Genomic DNA, 25,728 nt, shown 5'->3' with positions numbered 1-25,728 from the left:
AATGTGGCCATTCAGTCTTTTCAAGACTGTTGGCTCTGTCTACCCCGCAAGGGATATAGACGTGACCATATGTATGTATGTATGTACCTTACGGATTCGACCACCGGCGCTCGCTTGTTAAGTATGTATGTAACTATAATTACTTGACCTTTCCAGCCTGGGTCTTCCCCAGGGAGTAATCAGGACAAATACAGGGAGACCCCCATCATTCTTGGGAATCCTTTTATTACATTACATCTGGCTCGAGCTTGGCTCAGGAACCTCGTAATTAATTGTAGTTTAATTTGAACTTAAATCAAAATTTCAGTACACTCTGTACATAAATCTTTTTAAAATTGGCAATCCATAAAATATATATATATATTTTTCTTTTTTCAATATTAAATCTCATAAATATATAAATCTCCCGTGAACAATGTATTCTCCCGTCCACATTCTATTCTAAGTATAATTTAATATTGTGAAGTTGACGTTGTTGAAGAAAATGCTGCAGTGCAGTTTGTTACCGCTTCTTCTGCACTGACGCCTTGGAAGCGGCAGTAAACTTAGTTTTTAAGTAATTTATTTGACGTCAACCAAGTTGTTAAACCATACGACAATTATTAAGCGATATGGAGGTATCCTATAATAATGAATAAAAATTTTGAATTTTGAATTTTTTTGAATTTTAACGTTTGGGAACTGTTACATCCCGCTAATGTTAGTGATAGCGCTGACGGAGCAAACCCTTCAGGCTTGCTCATCACCCCCTCACAACGCCTCAGTCCTGAGCGTTGCTCTCATAGTCAGTCCACATTAGAACCTCTTGCAGAGCGGTTGCCTCCATAACGTTATAAATCTATCCAATAAGTAAAATAAGTTCATGTACTTTTATCCAGTGAATAAAATTAAGTTTCTTTAAATAATCTTTTTTTTAAAAAGGCATTCAACGCTGTCCGCGTAACATTTTGGTGGCAAAGCGGTGGGATCCGACATCGTAAACCAGGCCCGCTCGTGGACTCACCCCCGGATCCCGTAAAATCCTAAATAAATCCAAAATAAAATAAATAATCCAGTGCAGTGAGTGTAAAGTGCTACTGTGAAAGAAAATATCCTGTTGAGAGAGATCTTGCAAGTGATCTTTCTATCCCGTGGTTGCATCACTAGCCGCAACCCCCTACCCTTAAGCGAAGGGTGCCCGTATCCAGCCCTTTGCCCTGTTCAACCCGGTGTCGCGAAGAAGACAAAGGGACCTATTACATCCTCTACTCCTCATAGTCTGCAGCCTGTTTCGCTACCAACATTACACCTCGAGAAGACATTCATCCTAGAAGACATCCTTGCTCAAATCCAAATCACGCTATTATCCTGAAAGAAACAAGAAACAGTAAGCTGAACTACATCGGAATGTTCCCGGCCGCCGCCGTCGCGTTCTTATCAGTCGCCCACATCCTGTGAGTAGTGAGTCTTGGTCATTGCTTTGTTTAGTCTAGACATAACATTTTATTGCTTGTTACCTTAGGGTTCTGTTAGACTTTATTTTTTGTGAACCAAAAGAATTATTGTATCATAATAGTATTATCTTATAATGCCAAAAGTGCCTAAGGTTGAGGAAGGCGAGCTATCTCTTAATATCCCTGATCTAACCGCTAGCGATACGGAAGAAAAATCAAAATCCGCCCCCGGCTCTCCTCGTATCACAAGAAGAACCACAGCCGCTCTCGCGATGTCTACTCTAGAATTAAATGTTCTTTTCAAATTTATTAAATCATACGATGGTAGTCGGGAGACCCTTAATTCATTCTTAGTTAATTGCGATAATGCCCTAAATTTAGCTACCGAAATTCAGAAACCCATTTTATTCAAATTCATCTTAAGTCAGTTAAATGGCAAAGCCGAAGTAGCATGTTCTATAAAAGAATTTCTATCCTGGGAACAACTAAAAGAATTCTTAAAAACCCAGTTCAGTGAGCGTAAACATTACTCACATCTTTTAACCGACCTTCAAGAAAATAAACAAGGTCCCCAAGAAACAGTTAATGTTTATGCTCTGAGAACGGAAACATATCTCTCTCAATTACTTACCGAAATATCACTTTCTACCTCTAAACCCAAAGAGCTCCCTGGTCGCACCGCAGCCATGGAAGACCTGGCACTTCACCACTTCGTAATGGGGCTCCATCCCCGTATATCCAACATCGTTAGATGCAAATCTCCCAAAACCCTCAATGAAGCCATTAACTTTGCGATTTCGGAAGAACGTATCCAGCAAACAATATATAAACGTTCCCAACCTGATACTAAATCCAACTCTAATAATCAACAAAGCAATAAATTTAAGCCTAATAATTCTCAAAAACAATCCTATTACTCAAACCAACCGCAACCAAGAACCTCCAATACAATGACGCAAGGGACCTCCTCTAGCCTATTTTGCCGTTACTGTAAATTATTTGGGCACGATCTATTAAATTGCAAAAAACGGGAATTTAATAATAACCGATACAAAGTGAATCAAAATCCTCATTCTAATCATGGATCATTTAGGCCACCCCCACGTGTGAACTTCCTCGAACAACCTGATGAGGAAGAAGGTCACGATGAAGTAGACCTCCAACCTAATAATGATTTAAACGACTAATGGGCTCGCGGCGGTGTCTCGCGAGTCCCAAATCCAAATCATTACCTAGCACTAATACCTTTCAAGACACCATCTCTGTATCCAAGGGCTACGACACGGGTAACCAGCCCCAAACTAACGCCCATACCTCTGTATCCAAGGGCTACGACACGGGTAACCAGCCCCAAACTAACGCCCATACCTCTGTATCCAAGGGCTACGACACGGGTAACCAGCCCCAAACTAACGCCCATACCTCTGTATCCAAGGGCTACGACACGGGTAACCAGCCCCAAGCTAACGCCCATATCTCCGTATCCAAGGGCCACAACACGGGTAACCAGCCCCAAGCCAGCGCCCATAACTCTGTATCCAAGGGTCACAACACGGGTAACCAGCCCCAAGCTAGCACCCATATTCCAAAATCGAACTCCTCTTCCTGCAACAAACGCATTTATGAAATCAACATAGATACAACCAAAAGGCTATTGCCTCATGTCTTATTAGAATCCCAAATATCGGATATTCCATTATCACTACTAGTCGACTCAGGATCTAGCATATGTTTAATTAAGGAATCCAGTATCCAAAATAAAATGAATTTAGTTAAAGAATCAATCAAACTCAAAGGCATTGACCCCGGTGATGATCCAACCCAAACCGAAGGACACTTTCAACTCAAACTAAAATTAGATAAAAGAAAATCCATCTCTTATAAATTTCATGTTGTAAAAAATATTAACCTACCTTACGACGGTATTATTGGTACCGATCTTTTAACAGCTTTTGGTTGCAAAATCGACTATACTCATGATATATTAAAAATAGGACCTTTAAATGTTAAATTACATTTCTCAGAGCCATTTTATATTATTCCACCTCGGACAGAGGCTGTCGTTGAATGCTCTGTCCAGGACACAGACCTCAAGGAAGGCATCATTGTAGACCAACATATTTCTAATAATATATTAGTATCCAATTGTATTGTGAAAATCAAAGATAATAATCGCATAAATCTTACTGTAGCTAATATTTCCGAAAACTACGTTAATGTCAAAACAAATTTAAAACTTAATGTACAACCATTATTCTCTGAATCTTATCCCGTCAATACTAATTCCCAAAGTACATCTACAAGAACTAAGGATGTAATAAATTCATTAAGGTTAAATCACTTAAATCTAGAAGAGAGGGATGCCCTCGTAGAGCTCTGCTCTTGGTATTCTGACATCTTTCACCTACCTAACGACCAACTCACTCATACCCCTGCAATCCAACATCAAATCAAAACTACTTCCGATATCCCAATTCATACCAAATCTTACCGATTTCCGGAATGTCATAAAAAGGAAGTAGAAAAACAAATCGACAAAATGCTCGAACAAAACATCATAGAACCTTCTTCTTCTCCCTGGAGCTCACCGATATGGATAGTTCCGAAAAAATTAGATTCCCAAGGCCAGCGCAAATGGCGCATCGTAATAGACTACCGAAAATTAAATGACATCACTATCGGTGAAGTCTACCCTATACCACAAATATCTGAGATTTTAGACCAATTAGGAAACAGCAAATACTTCACCACACTCGATTTATCTTCTGGTTTTCACCAAATCTTAATATCTCCTGAAGATGCACCTAAAACATCGTTTTGTGTGCCTCAAGGCCAATTCCAATTTAACCGTATGCCATTCGGACTGAAAAATGCCCCATCTACCTTCCAAAAACTTATGAATAATTGTCTTTCCGGTCTTCAGGGTACACGCTGTTTCGTCTACCTTGATGACATCGTTATCTATAGCTACGATCTTCCCTCACATATTGAAAATATAAGAGCTGTCTTTGACAGAATCCGTAAGTTCAACCTGAAACTTCAACCAGAAAAATGCGAATTTCTACGAAAAGAAGTAGCATATTTAGGCCACGTCATAAGTGAAATCGGAGTAAAACCAAATCCTGAAAAAACAAAAGCAGTATCCGAATTTCCTATCCCTCAATCTCCCAAGGATATAAAATCCTTTTTAGGTCTCGTATCTTATTACCGAAGGTTCATACCAGAATTTGCCAAACTCGCCAAGCCTCTCACATCCCTCTTAAAAAAGGACATTCCTTTCAATTGGCAGAACGAACAACAACTAGCCTTTGAATCCTTGAAAAATAAACTCGTTACTGCCCCAATCCTTGCTTATCCTGATTTCACACAACCATTTCTTTTAACGTGTGATGCCTCTAACTATGCAATATCCGCTATCCTATCTCAAGGTCCAATAGGGCAGGACCGCCCTATTGCATATGCTTCTCGTACCCTCAATAAAGCGGAATGCAATTATAGTGTCACCGAGAAGGAATGCCTGGCAGTCATTTTCGGTACTAAAACTTTCAGACCCTACTTATATGGTCACAGATTCACAGTCGTCACAGATCATAAACCCTTAGAATGGTTGTTCAAATGCAAAGACCCAGGGTCGCGCCTTATTAGATGGCGCCTAAAATTAGAAGAATTCGAATATGACATTAAATATAAAAAAGGGAAAATTAATACTAACGCTGATGCCCTCTCTCGGTACCCCGTCAATCCTGTCCAACATAATGATGATCCTGCTCCTGATTCTTCAAAAGAAGCGTCCTCTCAATCTCCAACAACCATAGATAGAGATCTAATGGATTTATTAATATCTCCTGCCTCCTTCGATCCAGAAGAATTAGGACCAACATCAGTGGAACCCCTCGACTTGGGTGACATCGATCCTTCCTTTCCCGAGATTAACTTACCTACTTCCAATCATCCTGATCCAATCGATAATAACACTCTTCTTTTACCCGAAACTGAGTCTCTGCCTAATATTCAAAATAATGAAACTATTAACTTACCTGATAATCCTGAAGTCCTTACACCCAGCGGTACGCCTACACAAGGCCCCGAAAACTCCTTATCTCCTGAAATCACAACAAGAGAAACTGCTGCCCCCTCCACTGTTAACCTGGATTTACCTAATGATGATTACTCCACCTTCCTAAAAGAAATAATGAATAAAAATAAACCTTTTAATACTAAAATAATAGAACATAACCAAGAAATCACTAAAACGGAACATAAAGTCATTATTCTCCCTACCTCTATCGATCTAGATGAATCAAACCCCTATGTTCAAACCTATCTTGAAAATATACCTGACAATTCTGAAATTTTAGGAAAAGAAAGAACCTTAAATTCCTTCATATCGTTCAATCTAGGTAATAAAACAATATACCTTCTCTTTTTTAAAGTATATCACTTTGACAAAGCCAGTTACAAAGACCTATATGAAAGCCTAAAAGCACTCAGAAATGAATTCGTAATTAACTTTGACTCTATCCCTGATATTGCCATAACTGATTTCAAAAATCCTTTCGATACCCATCAATTTATCAAAATATATAATATGATACTTTACCTTTTTAATAATACAAATATTAATGTACATATATATAAAGATAAAATAATATACCCTTCACTTTCTGAAATTCCCAAAATCCTTAGAGAAAACCACGATATCCCAATAGCCGGTCATCTGGGCATGAATCGTATGGTAAAAAGAATCCAAGAAATCTTTTATTGGAAAAATATGCGCAGTGATATCGAAAATTTTGTAAAGAAATGCCCACAATGCCAAACTAATAAAGCCCTGAGACAGATTAATCGCGCCCCTATGCAAATCACAAGCACCTCTACTGAACCTTGTCAGCGCGTATCCCTTGATATAGTCGGGCCTCTACCTGAAGCCGGACCTGCCAAATTAAGATATATACTAACAATACAAGATGATCTTACAAAATTCTCCTCCGCATACCCAATCCTCAGCACTACTGCTGAGGAAACCAGTGAATGCCTGCTTCACTACATATCTATCTTTGGTATACCTAAAACCATCCTCACGGATCAGGGTACAAACTTCACTTCTGAACTCTTCAGGAAAACCTGTGAGTTCCTTAAAATAAAGAATTTGTGGTCTTCTCCCTACCATCCACAAACCCAAGGTGCTCTTGAGAGAAGCCATTCGACTCTTAAAGAGTACCTTAGGTCTTTTACTGATGAAGAACAAACTAATTGGCCTCGTTACGTATATACAGCTATGCTCACATACAATACCACAGTTCATTCCACAACAAACTTCACTCCATATGAATTAATGTTTGGTAATAAACCGACACTCCCGAGTTCCATCTATGAAGACTCTTCTGCGGCAACATACCCAGATTATGTCCGCATGCTCCAGAACAGATTAAGGTATTCACGTGAAAAGGCTCTGGACCTCATTAGGAGATCAAAAGAGTCATCCAAAACTTACTATGACTCGCACACTCGCCCATCTAAATATAAAATAGGTGATTATGTGTATTTAAAGAATCATTTGAGAATGCGGAAAGCGCTCTCACCCCTCTGGAAAGGACCTTATAAAGTAGTTAAGATTAACGGTAACAATACACTTACCTTGTTAATAAACCGACGTCACGTCACCCATCATTATGACCAGGTAAAACCTGCAAATGAGTAAAGTAAATATTAGTAGTAAACATAGATATATAAATAATAAATAAAAAAAATAATAATAACAATAATAAATAAAAAATAAATAACAAAAAAAAATACTTACCTTAGTAGTCTTATATTAATAAGTAATGTTACTTACAGTTCAGCTCGAGGGCAATCTCACGGAGATTACATCCAACCAATCACCTTCAGTTCGGGCCTCTACTATGACTACCTGGGAACTCTTAAGATTAAAAACAATGAACTGAAAATTATAATTCCAGTGGATATCTCGCATTTCCAACCTCATATACAGAATATTAAAATAGCTTTAGAAAACACCAGACTATTATGCAAAGCAACACAGGCTGAACAAATTATTGCCGAATGTAACAGTTGGTTACAACCACTGATAGTGCGATTCAAGGACATGAATAGAGAATATGATTCTATCTCGCATCTAATAGATAATAGAGCTAAGCGTAGTGCATGGATAGGAGGTATAGGTACAGTATTTAAATATATTTTTGGCACATTAGATGAAAATGACGGCATTCAATATGAAGAAGCAATAGCCACTTTACAGAATGATGAAAAACGCCTAACTAAACTCATGAAAGAAAATATTTTGGTCACCACTTCTGTACTGGAACAATATAATAAAACAATAGCTACAATTAAAGAAAATGAAATAAAATTATACGAAGCTATTGACAAGCTCTCTCTTTTTATAAAAAATATATCCGACGCTACCAACGAACTACAAATACTTACCGATATTAACAGAATATTTGATTCACTTGAAACATCAATACTAACATTGTCCTTCCAATTAGAAGATATAACTAATAGCATTTTATTTAGTAGCCAGGATATTCTACATCCTGCTATCATAACACCCATTCAATTACATCAAGAGCTTGCCAATAACTATAGACATTTGCCTAGTGACCTTGAGCTGCCTGTAACACTAGATATTAATTCTATACACTTAATTTTAAGTATATCAAAATTAGTATGTTATTATGTTAGTAATAAGATAGTATTTGTTTTACAAGTACCACTTGTGAACACTAAAGAATATGTGTTATTCCATAACATAGCATTACCTGTACCATATGACCCTCGTGAACCGAATAGTTTTAGCCTAATTTCTCCGGCCAATAAATACATAGCAATGACCAAAGACAAGGCTTACTACTGCATCCTCGATGATTTAAAACCCTGCAAGCTAGTGAATCCCGGATCCTATATATGTGATATTGGAAGTATATATTCAACCGACGTAAAGCCTATATGTGAAAGTGAATTGTTAACAAAAATAAATAGTGTAAAACCATTACAGTGTGAAACTAAAGTGATCATCGGAACACTAGACATTTGGAAACCCCTTACAAACAATAAATGGATATTTGTTCAGACGGAACCCATTAGAATAACAATAGACTGTCTTAACGCTCAATTGTATGAGACCACAATTCTAGGAACGGGAATACTCACATTACCTAAGAACTGTGTTGGGTATTGTAAAAGTACTACACTAACACCTAAATATAATATTTTTAATATAACTTCACCTATAAACAATTTCCCGGATTTCAACCTAATTAACGATTCATGTTGTAATTATATAAAATTAAATAGACTAGCATTTGATACACCCCCTGTACACTTAAGTAATGTAGACTTAGATGATTTCGGCCAACGTGGCAATAACATGGTCAAGTCCCTTCTAAGCGACCTAGAAGCTTTGGAAAATCAGCAAAGCCCACATATTATAAAATATGGGACACACTATTCTATTGTTACTATAATATTAGCAATTATGTTCATAGTATTTTTAAGTTTTATTATTATCAAAAATTTCTGTAAATCTGGCAGCAACCGCCCTGTTAAATTCAATCTCAATTTAAAGAAAGTAAAATCTCAAACGACCCCCGAAACCGTAGAACTTACCGACAGACATGACCCTGGACCTGAGACAATCAACCCTGTTGCCCCTCTTAGAACTAGAATTTAAACGGATACTTTGAAACTACCCCAAAGTCTCCTCTTAAAGGGGGAGGTGTTACATCCCGCTAATGTTAGTGATAGCGCTGACGGAGCAAACCCTTCAGGCTTGCTCATCACCCCCTCACAACGCCTCAGTCCTGAGCGTTGCTCTCATAGTCAGTCCACATTAGAACCTCTTGCAGAGCGGTTGCCTCCATAACGTTATAAATCTATCCAATAAGTAAAATAAGTTCATGTACTTTTATCCAGTGAATAAAATTAAGTTTCTTTAAATAATCTTTTTTTTAAAAAGGCATTCAACGCTGTCCGCGTAACAGAACGTATTAAAGCTCCCGAAATTAAACATCATTCGGCCATCTTGTTAAACGTTTGGGAAAATAAGTACTAACATAGGTTAAGAAAGATTACTAACAAGGCTGGACCATGTTAGTAATCTTTTTAACGGCCTCTGTGGCTCAGCGGTAGTACGCTTGTCTGTGACACCGGAGGTCCCGGGTTCGAATCCCGGTCAGGGCATGATGAGAAAAGAACTTTTTCTGATTGTCCTGGGTCTTGGATGTTTATCTATATAAGTATTTATTATAAAATATAGTATCGTTGAGTTAGTATCTCGTAACACAAGTTTCGAACTTACTTCGAGGCTAACTCAATCAGTGTACTTAATTTGTCCCGTATATATTTATTTATATTATTTATGTTAAAGTTGTCTTTAATTCGCGCAGACGAAGCTGCGGATGAATCCTAGTCTTCTGTACTCGATTATTTTTGCTGTACTTATTTGATTCTTTGAAAAATAGCATGCATACTTAAAAGTCCTATAAATCCATCCATACTTAATATTTTAAACTTGGGATTCTTCTTTAAGGCGATGGGCTAGCAACCTGTCACTATTTGAATCTCAATTCTATCATAAAGCCTAAGTTGGCTCTGTCTACCGCGCAAGGGTACCCGCGTTTACGTGATTATATGTTATGATATACTGAGACATATTTTTTTTTCAATTATTGAGTTCCTTTATTGTTTCCCGGTTGACTGGAAGAGATCCTTCCATGGGACAAGACCGCCATTGCAAATGATTTATTTCTTTCATAAAGAACTAGTTTTCTGTCCAATAAAGACATCACAAACAAACATGTATGTGGTTTGAATAACGCATCGCCTCAAAAGATTTGAAATATTATTTCCTAAATTTAATATCATCTTTTGTTGGCGTAATGAATCAAGATTTCGTCGAAATGAACAGTAATAACTTGGTCCGATTTAAATCGGTATATTCTTATGATTTTTTTTTCTGTTTGTATTTGAAGCGATTTGAGAATAATAATAGCTTTTATTACAATCATTATCATAAATGAAATCTTCCCTCTTTTTCTAACTCAAAGGTTAACCAATAAGAGACAAAATAAGAGGAATGTCTTGTCTAGTTTCATGAATCAAATCCTAGGTTTAGACCTCATTGTTTTGTGCTTTGCAAAGAGCTGGAGCGTAAGTGGTCGAATTGGTAAGTTGGTTATAACGCGTAATGCGCATAAAGGCACCGGTTCAAATCCCTACTTTAATCACAATTCCATCTTTAAGCCTAACAGCTGAACGTGGCCTTTTAGTCTTTTCAAGTCGAGACTAGCCTTATCAAAATGGTACTTCTATAAAAAAAAAACAAAACACATTTTTGATAAAAAAAAAATTTATTGCATGATTCTATCTTTTTTGATGCTGAAAAAAATGTATTCACTCTTTCATTCATCATTTCGTCTGAATAAATCTACTTCCCCCACCTCCAAGTGCCCGCCCCACATTTCGTTTGATACCCCGAAATAAGAACGAACGAACAAACAGAACGTTATTTGTCAATATAGATATGAAATGAGATTGGAGCCAATTGCGTTTAAGTGTTTTTTTACGCACCTGCGCAAACTAGAGGTGTTATGTTAACATTCATGCATACATACATATAGTCACGTGTATATATATCCCTTGGGGGGTAGTCAAAGCCAACATTCTTAAAAAGTCTGATAGGCCACGTTCAGCATTTTGGCTTGATGATAGAATTGAGATTCAAATAGTGACAGGTTGCTAGCCAATCGGCTGAAAGAAGAATCCCAAGTGTATAAGCCTATCCCTTAGACGCCTTTTACGACATCCATGGGAAAGAGATGGAGTGGTCCTATTCTTTTTTGTATTGGTGCCGGGAACCACACGGCAACGTTCTATTAACATTCATACTATTTATATATATACTGGTATTAAATGTGCATTTAACATATCTTTATTTTATTTCGGATATTTCGAATCATGTTACAATGATCCGTGGTCACCTAGCGAGTCATTCGGTCAATCTCAAATCATCCCTTAACATTTAAAAAGGCAATATTGCAACTAAGTTTTAAATGCGAAAGAATGGAAAGATGGAGTCCCTGCCTATCCCTCAGGGAAAGAGGCGTGGTTTATGTATGTATGTAAATCTTGATAAGTTGGTATTTTATTTAACCTTCTTCCTTTTGTTATAAATCAGTCTTAGACCACATAAAAAACCTACACGATGCCATATTTAAAATCTTAAGAGCCTCGAGAGTTTAAAATCAGAACCTACTGATTTTATTTTTTTAATTAGATTGTCAGATTTCTTTTAACAGGCGCAGCTAGTAAGTCACGTCTATATCCCTTGCAGGGTAGACAGAGCCAACAGTCTCAAAAACACGATAGGCCACGTTAAACTGGCTACATAATAGAATTCAGGTTGAAATAGTGACATGTTTCTAGCCCATCGCCTAAGAGATAAGTTCTAAGTAATAAATACATACATATACCTACAAAATCTACATACATACATACATACATATAGTCACGTCTATATCCCTTTGTGGGTAAACAGAGCCAACAGTTTTGAAAAGACTGAATGGTCACGTTCCGCTGTATCGTTTAAGTAGTAAATGGTGTAAACCAAATCGAAAAATATTATATAGCATTATTTTTTCCGGGATAAAAGGAGACACAAGTGCGGAATGCATTAAAAGATCTCGTCGCCCGAGCTTTTAGCCCGGGATAAGTCCAACGTTTCATATTCCCCTCCAGAAGATTAGAAAATGAATATAAACCCACCTCTTTCTCTCTCTCCTCAAATTTGCTGCAAGTATATATATGTTTGTTTGTTTGTAAACTCTTTATTGCACATAAAATAAATATAACAAAAATAAAACAGTCATTGGATATAGAAGAATATGTACAATGGCGGACTTATCCCAATCGGGATTTCTTCGAGTCAACCAAAATAAAAAGGAAAATCCATTATCAAAGAGGCAATATGTATGTATGTTTAGTGTAGTATATAGGTATATATTATGTATAGGTTTTTAGTATATATCGTATAGTAAGTATGTTTATTATACATTTTTATTATCACCCACACCAAGGTTCTCCGCTTAACCCAATGGTAGACTGTTAGATAATGCTATCAGCACTAAGTCCGCCTATTGTACTTTACAAATTGTAATTGTTACAAGAAAGAATAAATAAATAAATAAACCTCTGCTGTCAAATCAGTATTGACGTTTCAGGAAAACGTAGATATTTTGTATAGGAGTAGATCTAAATTGAAATTCAAGATGGGAGTCGCTTCATGTAAGACTCTGAATCACCCAATTCAAGATCTATGGTCATAGGAATATCCCGGGCTCGTATGAAGAGTGGTGAGGATGCAACCGGGACTAAAGCCAGGAGAAGAAATATGAAATTTTCAATTGGGATTTTTCGTAGAAATCGTCGTAGATCATTATGAACTTCTTGTTTGATTGTTAGTTTGTTATACTAGAACTAAAAGCAAGCAGGAAGACGAAGAATAGTTATATTTGATTCTAAGAAAATATCCTAAGTGAAGTAGAGTTTTTCCGAGTAATTTCAATGCAAATATTCCGCTGGTTCGAATCCTAGGGGAACAAATGGTTTTGCACTCCTTCAGTATTTGCATACTATCTCAAGATCTCATAATATCTAACAAAAAATGCTGACTGGTTGAATGAGAAGTCAATAAAAATTCTTTTTTTGAAATAACATACATACATTCATATAGTCACGTCTATATCCCTTACGGGGTAGACAGAGCCAATAGTCCCGAACAGACTGAATGGCCACGTTCAGCTGCTCGGCTTAATGATAGAAATGAAAAATGAAATAACAATAGTTTGATTACTACTACCTACTTGCTGCAGTGTAGTTTGTTCCGCCGCTTCTTCTACACATGCGCCTTGGAAGCGGTAGTAGTTATAATTAGATTTAAGTGATGTGACGTCAATAAGTGATACCTTGTATCCAATTTTGAAAGTAAATCTATTATATTCTATTCTATACTAACCGATACTCTTACGGTGAGGAAAAACCCATTTAGATAACTGGTTGTGTAACCATGGATCCAATACGGGTTAGGTTTACCTGCAAAGGTTGCGGAGGTCAGATGGAAGTCGCTTCGTGTAAAAACCTGACTCACCCAATCCCAAATCCACGTTCAAAGGCAAAAAGATAATTAAAATACAAGTTTCATTCACTTCATTATATGTATGTTTATAGTGTAGTGTTAGCTTTCCATTACAATTTCTCCAAAAACCTTGGACAGAGACAAAAGCCTACACTGACACAGTTTTTTCAATTTAACTGAGGACAATATATCATATCGACTTATCCGCTGGTGACCGCGACCTCGGGATCGTGATATAATATGAAGATAGATATGGTGTTTATGAGAAAAAGTTTGAATAAAAATTATTTTGAGACATTTTTGTACATACATACATATAGTCACGTCTATATCCCTCACGGGGTAGACAGAGCCAGCAGTCCCGAGAAGACTGAACGGCCACGTTCAGCTGCTCGGCTTGATTATGGAATTGAGATCCGAATAGCGACAGGTTGCTAGCCCATCGCCTTAAAAAAGGATTGCAATTTTATAAGCCTATCCCTTAGTCGCCTTTTACAACATCCATGGGAAAGAGATGGATAAATTTTTTGTACTCGATATTTTTGTTTTTAATTAAGGTAAGCGTCGGTGGTGTAGTCGGTAAGGTGCCCGGTTAAAATGCGTGATGCGCAGAAAGGCACAGGTTCAAATCTCACCACGGCCATGTACCAATGACTCTTTTCAAAGTTTACATTAGTTTGAATAGTAACCAATGAGGAACGGTTAGGAAAAACATCGTTATGAAACCTGCACATTCAGGCAACTGGATGTGTAAACATGGGTCCAATACGGGTTAGGTTAACTTGCAAAGGTTGCGGAGGTCAGACGGGAGTCGCTTCGTGTAAAAACCTGACTCACTCAATCCAGGATCCATGGTCAAAGGCATACCCCGGGCTCCTCTCCAGAGAGGTGAGGATGCAACCGGGACTAAAGCCAGGAGGAGGAAGACTTTTGTTTATATTTTAATTTTGGCAGCTACATTGCAAATAAGGTCACAACTCGCTCGATATAAAGAGTAAGTGCCGTGTGGTTCCCGGCACCAATAGGAAAAAAATAGGTCCACTCCATCACTCTCCACTGGATTTCGTAAAAGGCGACTAAGGGGTAGGCTTATAAACTTGGGATTCTTCTTTTAGGCGATGGGCTAGCAACCGGTCACTATTTGAATCTCCATTCTATCTCAAAGCCAAATAGCTGAACGTGGCCTATCAGTCTTTACAAGACTGTTAGCTCTGTCTACCCCGCAAGGAATAAAGACGTGATTATATGTATGTTCATATGGATAAAAAGTAACAAGTTTGTTGATTTCTAAATATGTTCTAAAAAAAATAGAGAAAAAAATAAACGATTCCATCAGAGGCCAAGGGAGCTACCAGTTCGATTGGATATCAAATTATCTTTTGTCCATATATCGTGTAGATATAGCACACACGCATAGTATGTAACGTATATGTATTTATTTTTCACTCTCATCAACCGACCTCAAATAAATAGGAGGTTCTCGATTCGTATAATAAAAATACAAGCTAACATTTTTTATTTGTTCTCCATACTTACTGGTTCCGCCTGCAGCTTTGCTCGATTGGTAGCATACATATTATCGCGTCTATATCCCTTGCGGGGTAGTCAGAGCCAACTGCCTTGAAAAGACTGATAGGCCACGTTCAGCTGTTTGGCATAATGATAGAATTGAGATTCATAGTGACAGGTTGCTAGCCCATCGACTAAAAGAAAAATCCCGAGATTGTCAGCCTATCCTTTAGTAGCTTTTACGACATCCACGGGAATGATATGGACTAGTCCTATTCTTTTTTCTATTGGTGCCGGGAACCACACGTCATAGTCGATGGGAAACAATTATATTATTCGACTGTGGACACCTGGGTGATCAAATTTTACATTTTTGTATCCTGAAATCACCTAATGGCAAATCACGTCTAATATCCCTTGCGGGGTAAACAGAGCTGTTGGGTGGACCACTCGATCTATTTCCCATGGATGACGTTAAAGACGACGAAGGGATAGCCTCGTAAACTTCGGATTCTTCTCTTAGGCGATGGGCTCACAACCTGTCACTTTTCTATCATTAATCCATACCGCTAAATGTGACTTATCAGTCTTTAAGTTTGTTGGCTCTGTTTACCCCGCAAGGGATATAAACGTGACTATATTTATGTATGTAAGCACGTCGATTACGAATATTTTTGACCTGACCTATTTACCACCACGCCCCTTACTTGACGATTTGGTATTTTTGGGTACATTTCAGAATCGGTAAAAAACAAAAGTGTCCCCCACGGGAGCGCTTAGTTCGATTGGTATCGATTAAATCGTTCTTTCGGAGCCGATCCGATGAATCGGTTTAAAAGCCAATGAATATAATGCGATTTCTTTGAGAGCTTTTCAACTAAAAGTTTTTCGAGTCATCTGTATTAAGTTCTTAGGGAGATTTTGTCTTATGAACAACTAGATTAAGCCCGCAGTTCCGCCTGTGTGGATCTAGAATTCTTATTTTTCTCTTGTTATGGTGAAATTAATTTAATAGAATAGAATAGATTTACTTTCAAAATTGGATACAAGGTATCACTTATTGACGTCACATAACTTAAATCTAATTATAACTACTACTGCTACCGAAGCGCATGTGTAGAAGAAGCGGCGGAACAAACTACACTGAATTGTACTAATGTGGTAGTGAACGTCGGTGGTCGAGTCGGTAAGGTGCCCGGTTAAAATGCGTGATGCGCATAAATGGGCACAGGTTCAAATCCACACCTCGGCCATGTACCAATGAATATTTTCCATGATTATGTTGTTGTGTTATGATTACATTAGTTTGAAAACTAACCGATGCTCTTATGAAGAGGAAAATAATCGTGATAAAAACTTGAAAATTCAGGCGACTGGATGTGTAACCATGAACAAGATAGAAATGGTAGATAAAAATGTCCAGATTAATTTATATGAACTATTGCCCGCGACTTTGTTCACGGATAATCTTTCATCACCCTCTTTAATCCCTTCTTTTTTGCAATAAATAGCCTTTATTCTTCCTCAGGGTTCATTTCATTAAATTATTAATTATTACATTAATCTTTCATCAAAATCTGTTTAAGCGTGAAAATGTAACAGACAGACAGACAGAGTTACTTATTCGCATTAATAGTTTTGTAGTAAAGAAGTAAGGACTAGAAGGGATATTATTTTGTATCGCTAAAAAGCTTTATTCTTACTCTAAAAAAAAACTTCAGAAACAAGTTGTGAAAGCTTTCCGCAAAGCTTCCGACAAACATTTGTTCAAAAGCTATATATTTTGAAATCTAGACAGGCCGAGTTTAATTTCTAAAGGGGCAAGAAATAGAAATCATTCAGTTATGATTAATGGTTTTTCTTAAATTTCATTTCATCCATAAGAAGTCGAATTATTTTTAATGTGATGTAATGCTCATTTCAAGAGTACCCCCAAGCCGCCGAGATTGCATGAAGAGAGTTATGAATGTGGACGAAGCGAAGGAAGCATGCAGAGATCGTTACAAGTGGAAAGATGTATTCTCCGTTTACCCCTCTAGGAAAGAGTCGTGATTTTATATATGTAGGTGCAAAGGTACGAAAAAAATACGCAAAATAAACATACATCACGCAAGAGCTTGCGTCATGGTAGCAACTAATTTTAATGCATACATCTATACTAATATTATAAAGCTGAAGAGTTTGTTTTGTTTGTTTGTTTGTTTGTTTGTTTGTTTGTTTGTTTGTTTAAACGCGCTAATCTCAGAAACTACTGAACCGATTTGAATAATTCTTTCACTGTTAGATAGTCTATTTATCGAGGAAGGCTACATTTTATCCCGGATCTCCTACGGGAAACGTCAACAATGCAGGTGAAAGTTGAATGAGTCGGCCATCTGCGAGCTTTCCACGCGAACGCTGCGCAAACCAACAAAGATATAGTAAAACAACGTACTAAAGATGTGAAGTACTCATTTTTTGCCACAAAAAAGTCCGCGAGAGCATATATCTATCTCTTAAGGTTTACTTACAATAACCATTTTTATGTTTAATTTTTAAGATTATTTTTTCATTATAAACATAAGTTATTTTGAAACCAATTTTCTTTAATTCAGTATAATCCTTATCCAAATAAATATGTTTATTACTTTCGGCTTTTCATGTAGACTAAAATTGCCATTTACAGTATATTAATTGTACTGTCGTACAATAATATTTGTTGAAATTTACAACAACTTGATTTGTGCACACACCCGCTCTAGTCTGGCATACGCCGTAAAGTGACAGAACAACCCGTGCTGCCCCTCCACTTGCTTACGTCACACCACAACGATTGTCATTTATTGATGCAATACATTACATCTACCTTTTACAAAAATTGAAATAAACAAAACAACATTTTCTAATAACAATGAAATCATGAATTATTTAAGTGACATTCAACCAGAGTTTACAAATCTTAATTATTATCGACTGAGATGTTTTCGCTGTCGGAATAATTTTTATGTTCTTCATTTCCGTCATTACATACTTCCCATTTTCCTTCAACTCTTTTTAAATGTACCACATTTCTACGCAATCGCTGTCCCGTTTCTTCATTTTCTATTTCCATGTCGTTTCCTTTCTGTTTTGTTACTGTATAAGGTACATTGTTAAATGTTGTAGACAATTTATTTTCTTTTATTAAATTCTTTGTATAAACCTTTTCCCCGATTTGAATGTCTGTTTCCTTAGCTTGTCTCTTCTTGTCAGCATATTCTTTACCTTTTGATTTCATTTCTGTATCTCTATCTCTGGTTTCTTGGTCGCAATCTGCGAACTCAACATCTAAGAGGGAAGGCAGCTTGTCACGAAATTGTCGTCTAAAAAACAGTTCTGCGGGAGTCCTACCTGTAGTAGAATGGGGTGTACTATTATACATTGTTAAATACTTGAGTAAATCGTCTTGCCAGTTAGATTTCTGGCTTTGGCTAATGCGCAATCTTTTTAATATATCCCGATTCTGCCTCTCAACCTCGCCGTTTTGTTGAGGCCAATAAGGGATACTATGAAATAATCTTATACCATATTCCTCACAAAAAGATTTAAAGTCTGCGCTAATAAACTGGGGACCGTTATCTGCAGTAATGCTTACTGGTGTACCTAATCGAGAAAATATTTCTTTGAGTATTTTTATCGCTTGAGCTGAATCTGTTATTTTAGTGATCTTTACCTCCTTGTATCGACTGTAATAATCGATAATCACGAGGATATAGTGACCACTTGGTAACGGGCCCAGATAGTCTATTGCTACATCTACCCATGGCTGGGAGGGAAGTTTACGTCTATGCATGGGATTAGGAGGATTTGGAGCCGAGACCAAAGTGCAACCCTTACACGATCTTACATAATGTTCCGCGTCTTTGTCTACCTTCGGCCACCAAACTTTAGATCGCAATCGAGTTTTCATCGCAACAATACCTGGATGACCTTCATGAGCCGATGCCAGCACTTTTAATCTCAAGCTCGTTGGTATTACAATCTTATTTTGCCGCAAAAGTATATTATCTTGGAAACACAGTTCATGTTCGAAAATTTTGTAATTGGTCACACTTTGATCCCAATTACTGTTGAAAACACCCTTTTTAACTAACTGTAACTCTGTATCTGCTTCAGATGCCAGTGATAATTCGGTTAAAGTGATTGCTGTGGGACAAGATTGATCTATAACCAAATTCAGATAGTTATCGTCATCAAATGGTTGTGGTGCTGAGTTTTGCATACACATTCGTGAAAGTGGGTCGGCAATATTATTTTTACCAGGAATATATACGATTTTAAATTTATACGATTGTAAACGCAAAACCCAGCGTTCGATTCGTGCGCATGGTTTAGAATTTGGTCCAAATATTACCTCTAATGATTTATGGTCGGTTATTAGTTCAAATTGGTCTTTACCAAATAAATACATATTAAAGTGCTCAACAGACCATACTAAAGCTAAAGCTTCTTTTTCTGTTTGGCAATATCGTTTTTCTCGATCACTCAAACTTTTATTACCATATGCAATAATACGTGGTCCCTGAACACCATGTTGAACTAGAACGGCGCCTAAACCTACTGGACTAGCATCAGCAAATACTTGTGTTCTATCTTGTGGATTGTAGTACCCTAAAGTGTGAATATTGTTAAGTGCCTTTTTCAGCATCGCGAATGCTTTAGACTGCTTGCTCTGCCAATGAGATGAGATGTTAGCACCTTTAGACAATTTTAATCGCAAGAGCTCTCGCAGTGGATCAGTCAACGTAGCCAAATGGGGAATCCATTTTCCTACATAATTTACGAGACCCAAGAAGCTCTGAACTTCCTCTATTACCTTAGGTTCTCTAAATGACTGAATCAGACTGACATATTTGTCCAGAGGTTTCACCCCATTACACGATAATTGATGTCCAAGGAACTGTATCTGTCTAACACTGAAAGTACATTTTCCTTCATTTAGAATGACGTTATTATCCTTCAAAACCTGTAAAAGTTTTTTTAGTCTCTCTCCATGTTCGGAGTCGCTTCCAAAAACAACGATATCATCAATAAAATTGACGACGCCTTCACAAGGCAAAAGTATTTTCTCAAGCGTTTTCTGGAAAATTTCAGGAGCGCACGATATGCCAAACATGAGGCGCTTATATCTAAACAATCCTCTGTTGCAAATAAATGTTGTTATATATCTGCAGTCCTCGCTAAGTTCAATTTGATGGAATGCATTTTTAATATCTAATTTAGAAAACATCTTCGCATTTCTGAACTTAGGGAGGAGCTGTTCCATAGTTGGTAAGGGATGCTTTTCTCTAATAATTGCTTTGTTGGCTTGCCTCATGTCCAGGCACACGCGAGCATCTCCATTCTCCTTGAGAACTGGGATCAAAGGGCTTACCCAGTCTGATGGACCGTTAACAGGTTCAATGATATCAGCATCTAACAGTTCTTGAATTTTATCATTTATTTTGGACTCAAGGGGAACGGGGATTCTACGACAAGGTTGAGAAACTGGTTTAATTGTCTCATCGATAGGGATAGTGATTTTTACGTCTTTGAATTTCGGAAATTTTGTATTGACCATATTAATTCCTAAACCTACCCTCAATACTCCTAGTTTGATAGCGGTGTCTTTCCCGAGCAAGTTTTTTGTACCACCTTTCACCACATAAAAAGTTTCTTCATCTAATTTACATCCGTTTGAAATGACGATAGAAGAATCAAATGCTCCCAAAACAGTGAGGGGATTTTGGCTTCCGTAAGCCACAAAGTTTTTCTGTGGAGATTTGACCTGATTTTTCACTATAATGTTCAAGGATTTAAGATTTTCCCAAGTAGCATCATTAATTATGTTACACTTGCTGCCGGAATCAATAAGCATATCAATGTTCACCCCTCCTAATGTGCATACGATGGTGTCATCACCATCAATCTGAAAAATGTAATGTACATCTTCTGCAGGTTTAGACGTTTTAATTTTTTTAGTTGATGATTCAGCGACAGTTGTTGTTCCGGAAGTAATGTCGTTAAATTTACGCTTCTTTTTACTGGTTTTGCAATAACGACGAAAATGACGGACATAACCACATTTCAGACATTTTTTTAGGAGTGCTGGACAAGACTTTTCATTGCTTGGGTGGTTCCCACCACAACGACAGCAAGGATCAGGAGTTTCTTTTTTTGAAAAAGATTTGTTTACATAATTGACTGCAAGTTGAACTTTACTTGCATCAAAACCTTTTAATTGCCGCTGAACTGCTTCCAAAGCATTAGCTTCCGAAATAATTTTGTCCAATGTTACATCATCCCCTAAAGTCAAGATCTTCTTTCGTAATTCTACCGATTCACACTTTTCAGTGATTTGATCTATCAAATGTTCCTCTACAACTTGAAATTTACATTTAGCGCTTTGATTCCGAAGACGAACGAGAAACTTCTCAAATTTTTCTTCCGCTTCTTGTTTAATAAGTCTAAACAAATGGCGTTCATAAACACGGCTTTGCTTTGGAGAAAAGTATTCGTCTAACTTTGCTAACGCAATAGTGTAAATATCCCCACTATTGTCTTCTGGGGCTTTATCTACATGGGCACCTGGTATATTATAGTATATCTCCTGTAGAGAAAGCCCACCCATGTGTAGGAGTATTGCTCTTTTTGTTTCCGGCGATTTTATATTTGTTGCCGTTAGATATAGTTCGAGCGCTATTTTCCACTTTTCCCATCGTAGACCAACGGACGAAGGATCTCCATCGCAGTCTAATGACTCTAATGGCAGTAATTGCGACATATTGAGGGATATCTGGAAAATAAATATTTCCATTGTAGGTACCATTCGACTGGGGTCGAATTACCTCTTATGCTGCGATTGCTACATTTTGTGGTAATGGTACCGTTCAGTTTTACTGAACTACCAGTTAAAACAATCGCTATTGTAGGTACCGTTTAGCTTTCTGCCAAACTACCTCTAATCAACACGAATTTATAGGTACCATTTGATATCGAAGTATCAAATTACCTCTGGTTTATATAACCTCTTTACCTCTAACAGGAAAACATTAGGATTATATTTTTTTTATATTAGAACTATTTATTTATTATTGTCAATCACAGGATCACATATTGTATTAAATTTACACCCAATTATTTACCCGCAATAGTAAGAAATAATACAACTAAACAGTGGTATCTATGCACGTGCATTAAACAAAACAATTAAATAAGTTTCATTATTTTATTAAGATGTTACCTTACCTTACTTCTTTTTGTTTACCGATTTAAACTTAGATTATGTATACATATTTATACCTTCTTTTACATTTTCACGTCAGAGACTTATTTGTCAATGGTTTCAAATGACATAAAAAAAACACAATTTTCGTTGCCTAGCAACCATCTTTGCAAAAATAAAGTAAAACAAAAATATATGAAACGGGAAAATAACAAATACATAATAATTTATTATTTTTAGATAAACATTGCACCAATGAAAAACAACAAAAATATTATGTGTAGGTGTTTAATACTTTTGTAATTCTTCACACCTTTGTAATGTTTCACTGTTAGGGCAAAAGGTTTCAAATGTGTAGGTGATTTTTCCGTTGTTGATTTAAGTATTTTTTTATAGGTACTAAAAAAATAATTTAGGTACTTGCCTTTAGGCTTTTTACCTCTTGCAGGGTCGCCAAATGTACTGTCGTACAATAATATTTGTTGAAATTTACAACAACTTGATTTGTGCACACACCCGCTCTAGTCTGGCATACGCCGTAAAGTGACAGAACGTGCTGCCGCTCCACTTGCTTACGTCACACCACAACGATTGTCATTTATTGATGCAATACATTACATTAATCAGACGAATAGGTTTTGAGATATACCTAGTCGTTATAAGCAATTTGCAGCGAAACATTTAATACGGCGAACCAGCGTTCTTTCTAATACGCGTGACCGCCTGACCGAAAAATAAATATGATGCCCAAAATAACTATTCCACGCAGACGAAGTCGCGGGCACAGCTAGTACATACATATGGTCACGTCTATATCCCTTGCGGGGTAGACAGAGACAACAGTCTTGAAAAGACTAAATGGCCACGTTCAGCTATTTGGCTTTATGATAGAATTGAGATTCAAATAGTGACAGGTTGCTAGCCCATCGCCCAAAAAAGAATCCCAAGTTTGAAAACCTATCACTTAGTCGCCTTTTACAACATCCATGGAAAAGAGATAGAGTGGTCCTATTCTTTTTTGTATTGGTGCCGGGAACCACACGGCATAATTTTAATAACACTTATAAACAGTTCGATAACACAAATTAAAATGTTCGCCGCATTTTTTATTTCGTGAAACCGAGCGTTCGCAATAAAGTAATCAGGCCACCGCATCTCGATGACAGGTGCTTCAGATTTTAATAATAATATACCTATATATATATATATATATAATAATAATATACAAATACAGAGAGTATAGAGAGAGATAGATATACAAATATAGAGTGCCGTGTGGTTCCCGGCACCATTACAAAAAAGGAATGGGACCACTCGCATCTCTTTCCCATGGATGTCGTAAAAGGCGACTAAGGGATAGGCTTACATACTTGGGATTCTTTTTTAGGCGATGAGCTAGCAACCTGTCACTATTTGAATCTCAATTCTATCTTAAAGCCAAATAGCTGAACGTGGCCTATCAGACTTTACAAGACTGTTGGCTCTGTCTACCCCGCAAGGGATATAGACGTGATTATATGTATGTATGTAATACAGAGAGTTATGAATGTGGATGAAGCGAAGGAAGTGTGCAGAGATCGTGGTAAGTAGAAAGAGGTAGTCTCTGCCTACTCCTCCGGGAAAGAGGCGTGATTATATGTATGTATGTATGTACAAATACAATCAGCCTCTTTCCCATAGGGGTAGGCAGGCACAGAATAGAATAGAATAGAATAGAATAGATTTATTTTCAAAATTGGATACAAGGTATCACTTATTGACGTCACATAACTTAAATCTAATTATAACTACTACCGCTTCCAAAGCGCATGTGTAGAAGAAGCGGCGGAACAAACTACACTGCAGCATTTTCATAGGACGTCAATTTACAAATATAGATCTCTTAAATCTAAATCGTGGACGAATGCACATTGTCTACATTAAAAAACATGTATGAATGTAGAACTGATTATGTCAATACGAATATTTCGTCAAATGACACACAGCACACAGTCGTTGTATAAATTTTATACACACAATCATAAAACTCTGTTCATGCAATCTCGTTTTTTGGGAATTCCTTTGACCAGGTTTCACCAGGACGTTCCCGTACTGATATATGAACATAGGTACAGTCAAGAGTTTAGACACATCTCGATCGAGTTGTTCCGTGTGGTTCCCGGCACCAATAGTTACAACTAGTTCTACATTCATCATGTTTTTTTTAATATAGACAATGTGCATTCGTCCATGATTTAGATTTAAGAGATCTATATTTGTACATTGACGTCCGATGAAAATGCTGCAGTGTAGTTTGTTCCGTCGCTTCTTCTTCACATGCGCTTTGGAAGCGGTAGTATTTATAATTAGATTTAAGTGATGTGACGTCAAAAAGTGATACCTTGTATCCAATTTTAAAATAAATCTATTCAATAGAATAGATTACTCTTTTTTGTATTGAATAGAATACTATACTATACTATTCAATTCAATAGGACCACTCCACCTCTTTCCCATGGATGTCGTAATAATGATGAATGTGGAAAGATTAATGTGGGAGAGCGAACCCAGGGCCCGAAGCACTATGATGGAGGGTGCAACTGGGGATGAGCACAGATGAGAGAGAGAGAGAGAGAGAGTAATGTTGTCTCTTTTACTCTTGTGTTTTGTACGTTTTACTCTTATGGTGCAATAAAAAGTTTTATCTATCTATCTCTTCCTATACCTCAGACGTGATTTTATGTAATTCGTACGATATCATCTCTACTCAATTATTTCAATGTAAATCAGACCTTTTTGTACGGAAAAAGGGTGGGAAAGGGAACTAATGAACTAGTGTTTTGCCTTATTTTTGCCTCACTAATTGGGATTGGTCGCAGCGGTTACATTTTGTGTTATTTTCGGAACAGATTCAGCGGAAAATGCTTTATTTTCCTGTTTCGTCAATAGTTTCTGTGATATGAGTACCTACAGTCGATGGTGTAAACAAGTTTATAAAGCCCAGTCAATATATAGTCACATCTTTATACATACATACATAAAATCACGCCTCTTTCCCGGAGGGGTAGGCAGAGACTACCTCTTTCCACTTGCCACGACCTCTACATACTTCCTTCGCTTCATCCACATTCATAACTCTCTTCATGCAAGCTCGGCGGTTTCGGGTACTTTTGACCTGACACTTTACCAGGACGTCCTTAATTTGATCAAGATACGTTCGTCTAGGTCTTCCCACTCCGACCTTTCCCTCCACACTCCATCTTTATAATTGAAAATATTCCCGGTACCAATAGAAAAAAGAATAGGACCACTCCATCTCTTCCCCATGGATGTCCTATAATGCGACTGAGGGAAAGGCTTATAAACTTGGGATTCTTCTATTGGGCGAGTAGCTAGCAACCTGTCACTATTTGAATCTCAATTATATG

General features: G+C 37.2%; 3 protein-coding genes across 4 annotated transcripts in view; all 3 read left to right on the top strand.

Moving 5' to 3' along the window:
* LOC106129284 (toxin S6C6) overlaps positions 1 to 25,728 on the top strand; it is an 87,682-nt gene that overhangs the window by 7,051 nt on the left and 54,903 nt on the right. The window lies entirely within an intron of this gene.
* Positions 808 to 7,349, top strand: LOC132903257 (uncharacterized). The gene has a single exon (XM_060951005.1). The coding sequence runs from the start codon at positions 1,568 to 1,570 to the stop codon at positions 2,618 to 2,620; it is 1,053 nt and encodes a 350-aa protein (XP_060806988.1). The 5' UTR covers positions 808 to 1,567; the 3' UTR covers positions 2,621 to 7,349.
* LOC132903244 (uncharacterized) lies at positions 2,620 to 9,341 on the top strand. Its single transcript, XM_060950914.1, has 2 exons — positions 2,620 to 2,989; positions 7,235 to 9,341. The coding sequence occupies exons 1-2, from the start codon at positions 2,620 to 2,622 to the stop codon at positions 9,127 to 9,129; spliced, it is 2,265 nt and encodes a 754-aa protein (XP_060806897.1). The 3' UTR covers positions 9,130 to 9,341.

The sequence above is a fragment of the Amyelois transitella genome, chromosome 23 (assembly GCF_032362555.1).
Source record: "Amyelois transitella isolate CPQ chromosome 23, ilAmyTran1.1, whole genome shotgun sequence".
In the NCBI taxonomy this organism is placed as follows: Eukaryota; Metazoa; Arthropoda; class Insecta; order Lepidoptera; family Pyralidae; genus Amyelois; species Amyelois transitella.
The sequence above is the reverse complement of the archived record's forward strand: the minus strand, read 5'-3'. Positions and strand labels throughout refer to the sequence as shown.

Excerpts from the sequence above, each read along its gene's own strand:
- LOC132903257 (XM_060951005.1), top strand. The coding sequence starts at position 1,568 with ATGCCAAAAGTGCCTAAGGTTGAGGAAGGCGAGCTATCTCTTAATATC.
- LOC132903244 (XM_060950914.1), top strand. The coding sequence starts at position 2,620 with ATGGGCTCGCGGCGGTGTCTCGCGAGTCCCAAATCCAAATCATTACCT. Across the intron at positions 2,990-7,234 it reads ATCCAAGGGTCACAACACGG|TTAGTAGTCTTATATTAATA; the intron begins GTAACCAGCCCC and ends AAAATACTTACC.